Genomic DNA, 12,149 nt, shown 5'->3' on the forward strand with positions numbered 1-12,149 from the left:
AGCATGTTTTATATATATGTGCATACTCTATTTTCTGGGAAACTATACAGGTTTTACAACGAGGGGTTAGTACTTTTAATATTGAAATGATTTTGAAAAGCTTTGTTTTTGCCCACTCACACTTTCTGTTTTGCGCCCCTCCAGGTTCTAGTTTGGTTTGCTCTGTTGGTGGCTCTCGAGGGATTCGGCATATCTGACAGATTATCACTAGTGTAGGACCACCTTTGGGTGTGTTTATTTAGTGTTTGTTTCTCCCGGACTGCACTAGGTCTTCCGTGCTCTGAACTTTGTTTTTCACACTTACGCTTGCACGTGTATGTTATTTACCTTGTGTATACCTTGGTTTTTATTTATTCGTACTTTTATTATTATTCTTAACTTCCGCACTGTGCACATGGTTACGTCACTTCTACGTGACAGCCAGCATGCCCTGATGTCGGTTGAGGTTTGTCAGTTTGGTATCAGAGCCTAGGTTTGGCAGTCCTGTACTTTTATAAGTATTCTAATTGTTTTGGTGTCTTCTGTCAAAATTATGCCACCTCGTAGGGATCCACGTCACTCTGCTAAGCTTAGTTTCCCCGATGTAGCTCAGCTGGGGGAAGCTATCGCCACTGCTATTCAGTCGGCGCTCCGCCCTCCCCAGAGGACTCCTCTGGAGACTATGTACAATCTGAAGCTAGATAAGTTCGAGGGCCACGAGGGTTTTGAGGGAGCGGAGTGGTGGTTAGAACATATTAAGAAGACCTTTCGTGTTCTGCATAATCAAAGGAATCGCCTTGTTGAGAAGTGGGTTAAGACGACATCTTGGTTTTTGGGTAAGGATTCGGCATCCTGGTGGGAGCAAGAGGTTCGTCGTTTGTCCCCAGAGGAGAGGATTGATTGGAAGGTGTTCAGAGAGCTGTTCAGGAGATGGTTTGTGCCTCTTGAGTATATAGACCGCAAAAAGCAGGAATTCACTGAGTTGAGGCAGGGGAAGTTGACGGCGAACGAGTACTATCGGAGGTTTACTGACTTGTCCCCGTTATCATCTGGATGTTGCTGGCAATCCAGCAGAGATGCTCTGTCGTTTCCGTTTGTGTACTAAGAAGAAGAAGTGGCGTTCGATGGCGACCACTACCCCTTATGACACCTACCAGGAGTTCTATGAGATTCTGTTGAGGATTGAGGATTCCGAGAACATGCCCAGTGAGAGTGATGAGGAAGAAAAATATGGTAACCAGAGGAAAGATGACAAGGGCAAGGGTTAGGCGTCTCTCGGACCTCGCAAGACCTAGAGCTTTAAGCGGGGTGGAACCAGTTCTAGTTCTTCTAGCGATGGTTTTAGTGCCACTGGTCAAGGTCGTGGTGGTAGATTTGCTGGTGGTGCTAGAGGCCAGAGGCAGAGTGATGCTGGTAGAGGAAGAGCTCTAGTTTGCCGCAGGTGTAATAATCGACATTTTGGTGAGTGCAGACGGGGCAGCAGTGGTTGCTTCACTTGTGGGCAGATGGGACATCGGGCTGCAAATTGTCCTCAGAGTCAGCTGAGGCCCCAGTAGACTTTCTTGCCACCACTTGCACCGATCCAGCAGGTTCCTGGTCCTAATAGTTATGGGCAGACGGGTCGTGGTGGTGCTTATTACTATTAGGGTGATGCTGTTCCTTATGCCCCAGGGCAGTATCCATATCCCTAGGATCCATATTCTCAGGGTGGTTATCCCCAGTATTCTGGTGGCTATATGCCGTATCTTCCAGTTCTAGCAGGTGGGTCTCAGTGGTATCAGGGAGGACAGCCTCAGCAGGGGAAGATTGCTGCTAGTAGTGCGGGATCTTCAAGGCAGTCTGGTCAGCCTAGTCAGGGGCATGATGCACAGAGTCTTGGTGGCTAGACGAGTAGAGGTCGTGGTGGACGGCAGCAGACCTAGGGACGTATTCATAATATCTCTTTGCAGGACACTCAAAATAATCCAAACTTGATCATGGGTACGTTAAATATCCTTTGTTGTTTTGCTAGAGTATTAATTGACTGTGGTGCTACACATTCTGTGATTTCTCATACCTTTGCTCAAGTGACGCAACCTCACCCTACACCTCTAGGGTATGATTTAGAGTTCGCTATGCCTAGAGGGGAGAGATGTATTGTAGATTGTGCGTATCCAGGGTGTCCAGTGATGGTGGATGATGTTATTATGCCAGCTGATCTTATCCCGTTGGATATTGTTGATTTTGATGTGATTTTGGGCACGGATTGGCTGCATTTCAATCGTGCCAATATTGATTGTTACGGGAAAATAGTTACATTCCATCGTCCTGAATTACTTGTGGTTACTTTTGTGGGCGAGCAGAGTAGGGTGAGACATGGCGTTATTTCTGCTATACGAGCGAAAAGGTTGTTATCGAAAGGTTGCCAGGGATACTTAACTCATGTGGTGTTGAACGATGCTGGTCCTAATAGTGTGGAGGATGTAAGGGTAGTCAAGCATTTTCCTAATGTTTTCCCTGAGGATTTACCTGGTTTGCTGCCTGACCGAGACGTGGAGTTCATCATTGATTTGCTTCCAGGTACTAATCCTATATCTTTGACTCCTTATCGTATGGCTCCTACTGTGTTGAGGGAATTGAAAGTTCAATTGCAGGAATTAGTGGATAAAGGTTTTATTCAGCTTAGTACTTCATCTTGGGGAGCTCCAATGTTGTTTATGAGAAAGAAAGACGGAACCTTGAGGTTATGTATTGATTACTGGCAATTGAATCGGGTAACGATTAAGAACCGTTATCCATTACCGCGTATTAATGATTTGTTTGATCAGCTTCGAGGTGCTTGTATATTCTCCAAGATTGACTTGAGGTCTGGATACTATCAGCTGAAGATTAGTAGGGAGGATGTCCCTAAGACTGCTTTCAGGACTCGTTATGGTTATTACGAGTTTCTGGTTATGCCTTTTGGATTGACGAATGCACCAACTGCTTTTATGGATTTGATGAACCGAGTATTCCAGCCATATTTGGATAGATTTGTTATTGTTTTCATTGACGATATTCTGGTATACTCTAAGTCTAAATCGGAGCATGTTCGACATCTTACTTTGGTGTTGAAAAGGTTGAGGGAACACCAACTGTATGCTAAGTTTAGCAAGTGCCAGTTCTGGTTAGATCAAGTAGCATTTTTGGGGCACGTCATTTCAGCTCAAGGTATCTTGGTGGATCCTCAAAAGGTGGCAACTATGGAGATGTGGGAGTAACCGCGAACCGTCACTGAGGTAAGGAGTTTCCTTGGTTTAGCAAGGTATTATCGATGGTTTGTTAAGGATTTTTCTGTGATTGCTTTACCACTGACGAGGTTAACGAGGAAAGATGTTAAATTTGAGTGGGATGATAAGTGTGAGCAGAGTTTCCAGCAGTTGAAGTATTGTCTCACTAATGCACCTGTTTTGGCACTCCCGGACGATAGTGGTGACTTCAAGGTCTATAGTGATGCTTCCTTGAATGGTCTGGGATGCGTGTTGATGCAACATGGTAGGGTAATTGCTTATACTTCACGACAATTGAAACCTCATGAGTTGAATTACCCTACACATGATTTGGAGTTAGTGGCCATCATCTTTCCGTTGAAGTTGTGGAGACATTATCTTTATGGAGAGAAATGCAAGATCTTTATAGATCATAAGAGTCTTCAGTATCTTTTCACGCAGAGGGATCGTAATCTTTGTCAGCAGAGGTGGTTGGAACTGCTTAGTGATTATGATTGCACGATTAATTATCACCCTGGTCATACAAATGTGGTAGCTGATGCACTTAGTAGGAAGTCTCAAGGCCGTATTAATGCATTGTACGCTAGTCGCGTTCCTCTTCTGGCAGTCTTAAGATCCATAGGAGTGAGGCTAGAGGCAGAAGATCGAGAGGTGGCTTTACTTGCTAATTTTCAAGTTAGGCCAATTTTAGTTGATCGTGTGCTTGAAGCTCAAGTAGTTGATGAGGAAACTCAAGAAATAATCCAAGCTCGAGATCAAGGGAGGAGGAAAGACCTCAGAGTTCGTGAATCGAATGGCATGCTTATGCAGGAGGGTAGGATGTTTGTGCCTAATAATTTGGATTTAAAGAAAGCAATTCTCGATGAAGCACATATCTCGGCTTATGCTATGCATCCAGGTGCTACTAAAATGTATCATACCATTCGACCATTTTATTATTGGCCGGGTATGAAGAGGGAGATAGCTGAGTATGTTAGTAGGTGTGCTGTTTGCTAGCAAGTTAAAGCTAAAAGGAATAAGCCTTTTGGGTTGTTGCAGCCGCTTCCCGTTCCAGAGTGGAAATGGGAAAACATTACTACGGATTTTATGTACAAGCTTCCGCGTACGCATAATGGTTTTGACGGCATCTGGGTGATTGTTGATCGGCTTACTAAGTCAGCACATTTCATTCCAGTGAGGGAGAAGTATTCTTTGGGCCGATTAGCGGAGTTGTTCATCTCGAAGATCATGAAGTACCATGGTGTTCCTGTGAGTATTGTTTCGGATCGTGACCCCAGATTTACTTCTAAATTTTGGGTGGCTTTTCAGGAAGCTTTGGGTACGAGATTACTTTATAGTACGGCATATCATCCTCAGACAGATGGACAGTCAGAGAGAACTATTCAAACGTTGGAGGATATGTTGAGATCTTCGATGTTGCAGTTTGGCGATGCTTGGCACCAGCGGTTGGATTTAATGGAATTTGCCTACAACAACAGCTTTCATTCGAGTATCGGCATGGCATCATTTGAGGCGTTGTATGGTAGATCTTGTCGCACATCCTTGTGTTGGTCAGAGGTCAGAGAAAGAGTTTTGGTGGGCCCGGAGATTGTTGAGGAGACTACTCAAAATGTTCAGGTAATCAAGTCTAACCTGAAGGCGGCCCATGATCAACAAAAGAGCTTAGCATATCGGTATGCTACTGACAGAGTGTATGAGGTTGGCGATTGGGTGTTTCTAAAGCTTTCACCGTGGAGAGGCGTTGTACGGTTTGGAAAGAAAAGTAAGATGAGTCCCAAGTATATCGGACCGTACATGATCACTAAGCGAGTTGGTGAGGTGGCTTACAGGCTGGAGTTGCCTTCTGAGCTAGCTAAAGTACATAACATTTTTACGTGTCTATGCTTCGACATTATGTTGCGGATCCGTCTCATGTGATACCTCCTCAACCCTTGGAAATTAATCTGGATTTGACTTATGATGAGGAACCATTGACGATTCTGGATTGGAAGGAAAAGGTTTTGAGGAATAAGATAGTAAATTTGGTGAAAGTTTTATGGAAGAATCATACCGTGGAGGAGGCTACTCGGGAAACTGAAGATCGGATGAGAGATTTGTATCATCGGTTGTTCTTTGATCGCTAGTGGTTGTTATGAATTTCGGGACGAAATTTTTTTAAGGTAGGTAGGTTATGACAGCCTGTCTCGGATTTTTCGTACCGTAAGGGTGAAATGACGATCTTGCCCCTAGTATGTTTGTTTCGTTGTGTGGTCATTTTTGGAATTTGGCTGGCTATTTTTGGACCACACACACACCCACACTTTCATCCCCATCTTCTTCCTGTCCCGAGTCCCTCTCTCTCTCCCTTTCCTATCTTCTTCGTATGGACAACACCAAAACCATCAAAAACGTTGCGGATCGAGGAAACAAATTACATATCTGTGCTCGTGAGGTTCTTAGGAGTTCAACCATACCCATTTCAGGTAAGGGAACCATCGTTTTCACGTCGAACCCGAGATACTCAATTCGGGGTACTGTTCATGCACACGTTAATTCATGTGTTTTTGGGAATTTCAAGTTTGTAGGAATCTTGGTGAGATCCTTAGGAGGCTCGGGGTGGTTCGTTTGAAGGTTTTGGACATCGGGATTATGAGTTGCAGGTTTGGCCGGATTTGGTGGAGTTTTCCCGGTGAGATTTCGTTGGTTTTAGTGCTTGAAAGTGGTAAGGATTTGTTCCTCTTGTTGTAAGCTTCATTTTGGTACCAATTTCGTGAAATTTGGGTGAAAAATGAGTGAGTTATGAAGTTTGGAAAATTTCCCGGTTTTCCGACGACGCCAGAGTTTGGCCGGATAAGATGACGGAATATTTCGTTAGTTTGGACGAAATATTCCTAACGGCGTTAACGAAATCTATCAGACTTAACGGAATATTCCTGACGGCGTTAACTAACGCCGTCAGTGTGCCAGGCACGTGCCTGCGCATGGGCAACGCGTGTGGCCGTGGCTTGGCCGGCGCGTGGGGGCGCGTGCAGTGTCAGAAAATTATTTTAAAAATATAGGGATGTTCGTGAGGTTGAGTAGATCACGTTGGTGTATTCGTACACCCCATTTGAGCATTGTATGAGAAGTTATTTCGTAATGTTGGTTATGTGCTTTAAAATTAACGTTTTTATAGTTGTTTCACATATAGGTAAGACCTATCCTGAGGACGAGCGCAGTCACTCGAGGCAAGGGGGTTACGACCCTTCTACATACCAGTGAGTGGGCTTTTGGTTTTCCGTATATACCTATATACTTGTGTTTTTCTCAGAAAGTGAAATGAAGCATTTATATGTTTTATATGCCATGCATTATGTTTGCCCGTTTACTTATGCATTATTAGTTGCATATATACTTATGGTTGGTGCTGCGGATGCACAAGTAAGTACCAGGTAATTTATGGTTTATGTTTATGTTTAGTAATGATTTGAGATGCATAGAGAGCTCATAACCTGCACCTCCAATGTTAGTGCTCCCACCCAGAGTATGGCATAGTCCTTCACGTGATGTTCACCTCCCGCACCACACGCTCATCTTGGATCCAAGTTAGGTGCACAGTCTTGTCGTACAGACCACTTTAGATGGTTCCGACTCGTAGGTGACCCGCGATTATTCGCCCAGTCTTCACGTGATCGTAGCACTTGAGCGTATTTATTTACACCCATGTCTTGTCGTACAGACCACTTTAGGTGGTTCCGACTTGTGTGCAGGTATAGTTAGTGAGTTGGGGATTTGAGCTCTAGATTCAGCCGTACAGGTCACGTTAGGTGACTTCGTCTGACAGATTATATGGCATTGATTTGACATTACCTGAGTACTTGCATTTGTTTAGAGGCGTTCGATATGGCATAATTCTGAGCATGTTTTATATATATGTGCATACTCTATTTTCTGGGAAACTATACAGGTTTTACGGCGAAGGGTTAATACTTTTAATATTGAAATGATTTTGAAAAGCTTTGTTTTTGCCCACTCACACTTTCTGTTTTGCACCCCTCCAGGTTCTAGTTTGGTTAGCTCTGTTGGTGGCTCTCGAGGGATTCGGCATATCTGACAGATTATCACCAATGTAGGACCACCTTTGGGTGTGTTTATTTAGTGTTTGTTTCTCCCGGACTGCATTAGGTCTTCCGTGCTTTGAACTTTGTTTTTCACACTTGCGCTTGCACGTGTATGTTATTTACCTTGTGTATAGCTTGGTTTTTATTTATTCGTATTTTTATTATTATTCTTAGCTTCCGCACTGTGCACATGGTTACGTCACTTCCACGTGACAGCCAACATGCCCTGATCTCGATCGGGGTGTGTCATTGGTATTGTTATACTTTTTAGAAAAACTGTTCTACTATGCTGTGAGAAGTTGTTGAGTGTTTGGTAAACTTTTTTTTGTAATAATATCTGAGTGTTTGGTAAAGTTTTATATAAATTGCAGTAAATATGTTAAATGACTAAAAAGAATATGGTATATAATGTGATATAATAATTGTCAAAGAAAATACTGTAGGAGTAATGATTGTAATTTTGTAAAATATGTGAAGGTATACTTGTCATTTAAAAATTTCATTAAATGAGCATTGATTACTATGCTTTGAAAACAAAGCACTTTTTTATAAGCATGGTATACACCATGCTTCTGCTTTTCTAATTGGCAGTAGTTTTTTATTTTTTTTAAAATCACTTTTTTGTTTTACCAAACACATTTGATGTTCCTGATGTTTTTAATAAGCTGCTTTTTTTAAAAGCACTAGAATCCCAAACCATCCCTTATTCTCCAGACACTTTTGATGTTCTTGATTTTTTTAAATGGTCCCACAACTTTAACCCAATTGGGGCAATGATCCCTCAACTAAAAACTTATGACCAATGGTCCCTTAACTCCACAAAATGTGCAGTTATGGTCATTTTCGTCAATCCCGTTAGAACTTTCATAAAAAACGAGTAAAATAAGAAGAATCATTGTTACAATCGGATTAAAGTTGGGAGACCGTTGCTCCAATTAGGTTAAAGTTAAAGGACCATTTCTCTTATTTGATTAAAGTTGAGGGACCATTTATACAATTTTCTCATTTAGTTTCTCATATTTGCCTCTTGATTCAGCCTCACACGCATTGCACGTGACTCATTTTGACAGAAGTTTTAATGAAGTTGACGAAAATGACCATAGCTGCACATTTTGATAAGTTGAGGGATCATTACTCCAATTGAGTTAAAATTGAGGAACCATTGCTACAATTTTCTCTTTAAAAGCACTTCTATTTAGTATACATCAAGATTTTTAAGGAAAAAAAAAAAAAAAACAAATGCTTCATGTAAAGACACTTTAACTAATTTAACAAAAAAAAAAACAAAAACAAAAAAAAAAGACACTTTAACTGCTTCTTGAATGAAGCACACAATCGATTCTTTTAGAAATTACTTCAAATGCTCTTCTCAATTTAAAGTAACTTTTAATTTGTTATGTCAAATATTATTAGTTATTTTAAAATCACTTTCAAACCAACACGGAAGTGTTTTACAAGCCAATACGATTTGCATCATGATTCAATTGTGGGCATTATATGACAAGAAAATTATCGATGGAGATCAAAGCTCTAATTAAAAGTAAAGAAAAATCATGATACAAAGGACACTTTAAATCTGTATCCATGGAAAAGTGTGATGTGGTATGATGGCAAAAAGAATTTAAAATGTAATGTTAGTTGAGTGTCTGACTAAATCCCAAGCCATGTCCTGATTAAAAGAGGAAAATCCTAAATGCCCACTATAGCTTATTAAAGACTAATGAACAATTAGACTATGAACATGATTTTTATTTTAAACAAATAATATTATCTGTATTAAGGAGAATGAATGTGTTTAACACAATAGGCTAACAACAAAGTAGTTCAAATTCATTTTTAGCAATAATCGAACCTAAGATATTTCACTTATACCCAAATTAATTAGGAGCATTCATATACGTGGTCCACTAAATTCGAATTTATATGTCCCAATATTTAGCTTGGTTGGTATAACAGTTCATCCTTATACACGTGGTCATGAATTCAATCCTCTCTCTCTCCCATCATTGCTATTTGGAAAGAAAAAAATAGATAGGAATTAAACATGCGGATAAATGGTTGAGATTCCCAATTTAACAACATATGCATGTCTATTTTAATGTTTAAATTAAAGATAATGTTAGAAAAATTAAATTTGTAGAGAAAATTTTGGAAACTAAAAGATATGGAAGTTAATGATTGGTTTATTACTTAAACGTTGATAAACGTGCTTATTCCTATTGATGATACATCATTTAATTTGTAAATTTAGTCTCCCTAGCATTACCCTTAAATTAAAAATAGTTCGACAAGGAAACAATTTTTATGTACACAAGAAAATTAATGCAGTGTAATATATGAAATAATATGCATTGTGTGTAATATTATGAGGAAATATTTTCTATATATCCAGAATACAAGTTGGTATATCACGTGTTATAATATAAGCAGAGAATAAATATATTTTTTAATATCCCTCCACTTGTACTATGACATGCCATGTACCACCTTGTGTTCTGTATACCGAAAGAATAATACTGGCATTGCCCCTTGGAAAGATTAGCTCATTCTCCCACTTATAAATAACTTATTTTGACCATAAAAAATTCATAATTGAAACCATTTAATTTCTTAATCTTCGTTTGAAGACCATTCTTACAAAAGAATCATTTGAAACGAAGATCGTGTTGTCATTCAAATGTATCAAATAAAGGAACGATTTGTTTTTAATGTGTTAATGCCTATGATTATTTGATACATTATAATGATAAATCATTTCCAATTCGAATGATCTTTTGTGGGAGTAATCTTCAAATAAAGAATATGAAAGTGAATGATCCCAATTATAAAATTCTACAATAAAATATATTATTTGCAAGTAGAAAAATAAGCTAAATAATATGTCACCAATAAGAAATAGGCTTAAATGTTAGAATGGTCCCTGTGTTTTAGTCATTGGGTCAATTTAGTCATTGTCTTTTCAATTTGGCCAATTTGGTTCTTGTGTTTATCTCTGTAAGCACATTTTCATCTAATTTCTGTAAAAAAAAAATTAATTAATTTTTATAAACTTATTTATAAAATTATTTATTTGATTTAAAATATTTAAAAGTGAAACAAAATAAAAAATTAAAAGAAAAATTATTCTCCTCCCAATTCTCCAACCTCCTCCCTAACGATACCCCTTCTTTTTTTTCTATGTCACAACCTTAATCATTTTTCAGATTAGAGGTTTTATGTCACATCCCGTCCCGGGACGGATCACTTCCCGGCCCCGCTCTACCACCGTAGCACGATATTGTCCGCTTTGGGCTTACCATTCATTCACTGTTTTGTTTTTGGGAACTCACGAGCAACTTCCCAGTGGGTCACTCATCATGGGATTGCTCTAGTCCTCTTCTTGCTTAACTTCAGAGTTCCTACGAAACCCGAAGCCAGTGAGCTTCCAAAAGGCCTCGTGCTAGGTAGGGATGGGAATATACATTTAAGGATCACTCCCCTGGGCGATGTGGGATGTCACAATCCACGGCCTCGTGCTAGGTAGGGATGGGAATATACATTTAAGGATCACTCCCCTAGGCGATGTGGGATGTCACAATCCACCCCCTTTAGGGGCCCGATGTCCTCGTCGGCACACACGCGGCCAGGATTAGGCTCTGATACCAAATTGTCACATCCCCGCCCGGACGGGACCACTTCCCGGGCCCGCTCCACCACCGTAGCACGATATTGTCCACTTTGGGCCCTGACCATGCCCTCACGGTTTTGTTTTTGGGAACTCACGAGCAACTTCCCAGTGGGTCACCCATCATGGGATTGCTCAAGCCCCCTTCTCGCTTAACTTTGGAGTTCCTACGGAACCCGAAGCCAGTGAGCTCCCAAAAGGCCTCGTTCTAGGTAGGGATGGGAATATATATTTAAGGATCACTCCCCTGGGCGATGTGGGATGTCACATTTTATCTCTTATATGTGTTATTTCTCATTTATTTGCATTTTTCTGTAAAGAGAAAGAGTAATTATATCTCTTATAATTTTTCTTATGAATTTTTTAACAGAGATTGAATAAAATGTCATGAATTAGCTAATAGAGACAAACACGATGACTAAATTAGCCAAATCGAAAACACGGGAACTAAATTGGCCATATGACTTAACACATAGAACATTTTGATATTTACACGTTATTGAACTCTTGAGTAATAATTTAATCATCAATATCCATTGATTTCTCTAGCATTATCTTTGAGGAAATGCAAATATTTTATATAAGGAAAACTAATGAAAATGACTTGAAAACTTTGAGTTTTAACGATAAGGACAAAATAAAAGGTAAAGTGAATAGTACATGATTGATTTTTTAGTGTAAAAATATGATTTTTCGTTAAAGTGAATAGTACCAAAAACTTTTCGTTAAATTTCTCTTTTATATATCATTAGGAGAAAAAGTGAATTTCCGGTAGGTTTTGGGATATGCACTAAAAAGGACCAGGATCCTCTCCTAATCTAAGGATGAGGATCCTCATGACCAAAGGATGTGGGCCGTTGGATGAAAATCCAACTGCTACAAACAGGGGTCCTTTAAAGTTATAATAATTATAACAATTGGATTTTCATCCAACTACCCACATCCCTTGGTCATAAGGATTTCATCCAACGGTTACAAACAGGGGGTCCTTTTAAAGTTATAATAATTATAACCGTTAGATTTTTATCCAACAGCTTACATCCCTTGATCATAAGGATTCTCATCCTTAGATTAGGACAGATCCTGATCCCACTAAAAATAGTTCTTAGAGAGAGAAATTTTATATTGGCCTGTAAAAGAGAGAACCTATGCATATTCTGTGGTCCGTAAACACCCGAT

General features: G+C 39.8%; 2 protein-coding genes across 2 annotated transcripts; both read left to right on the forward strand.

The window, feature by feature from the left end:
* Positions 1 to 532: 532 nt before the first annotated feature.
* LOC137732890 (uncharacterized) lies at positions 533 to 1,084 on the forward strand. The gene has a single exon (XM_068472144.1). It carries the CDS (start codon positions 533 to 535, stop codon positions 1,082 to 1,084), a length of 552 nt encoding a protein of 183 aa, XP_068328245.1.
* Positions 1,085 to 2,147: 1,063 nt separating this feature from the next.
* Positions 2,148 to 5,350, forward strand: LOC137732891 (uncharacterized). Its single transcript, XM_068472145.1, has 5 exons — positions 2,148 to 2,732; positions 3,366 to 4,007; positions 4,266 to 4,358; positions 4,671 to 5,084; positions 5,219 to 5,350. The coding sequence occupies exons 1-5, from the start codon at positions 2,148 to 2,150 to the stop codon at positions 5,348 to 5,350; spliced, it is 1,866 nt and encodes a 621-aa protein (XP_068328246.1).
* Positions 5,351 to 12,149: the final 6,799 nt, after the last annotated feature.

This window comes from Pyrus communis, chromosome 4, assembly GCF_963583255.1.
Source record: "Pyrus communis chromosome 4, drPyrComm1.1, whole genome shotgun sequence".
Taxonomy (NCBI): Eukaryota; Viridiplantae; Streptophyta; class Magnoliopsida; order Rosales; family Rosaceae; genus Pyrus; species Pyrus communis.

What these genes read in the sequence shown, in the direction of transcription:
- LOC137732890 (XM_068472144.1), top strand. Translation starts at nt 533, where the DNA reads ATGCCACCTCGTAGGGATCCACGTCACTCTGCTAAGCTTAGTTTCCCC.
- LOC137732891 (XM_068472145.1), top strand. Translation starts at nt 2,148, where the DNA reads ATGGTGGATGATGTTATTATGCCAGCTGATCTTATCCCGTTGGATATT. An exon ending in ATTACTGGCAATTGAATCGG is followed by an intron (nt 2,733 to 3,365) that starts GTAACGATTAAG and finishes AAGTGTGAGCAG; the next exon opens with AGTTTCCAGCAGTTGAAGTA. An exon ending in TGCCTTCTGAGCTAGCTAAA is followed by an intron (nt 5,085 to 5,218) that starts GTACATAACATT and finishes CTGGATTGGAAG; the next exon opens with GAAAAGGTTTTGAGGAATAA.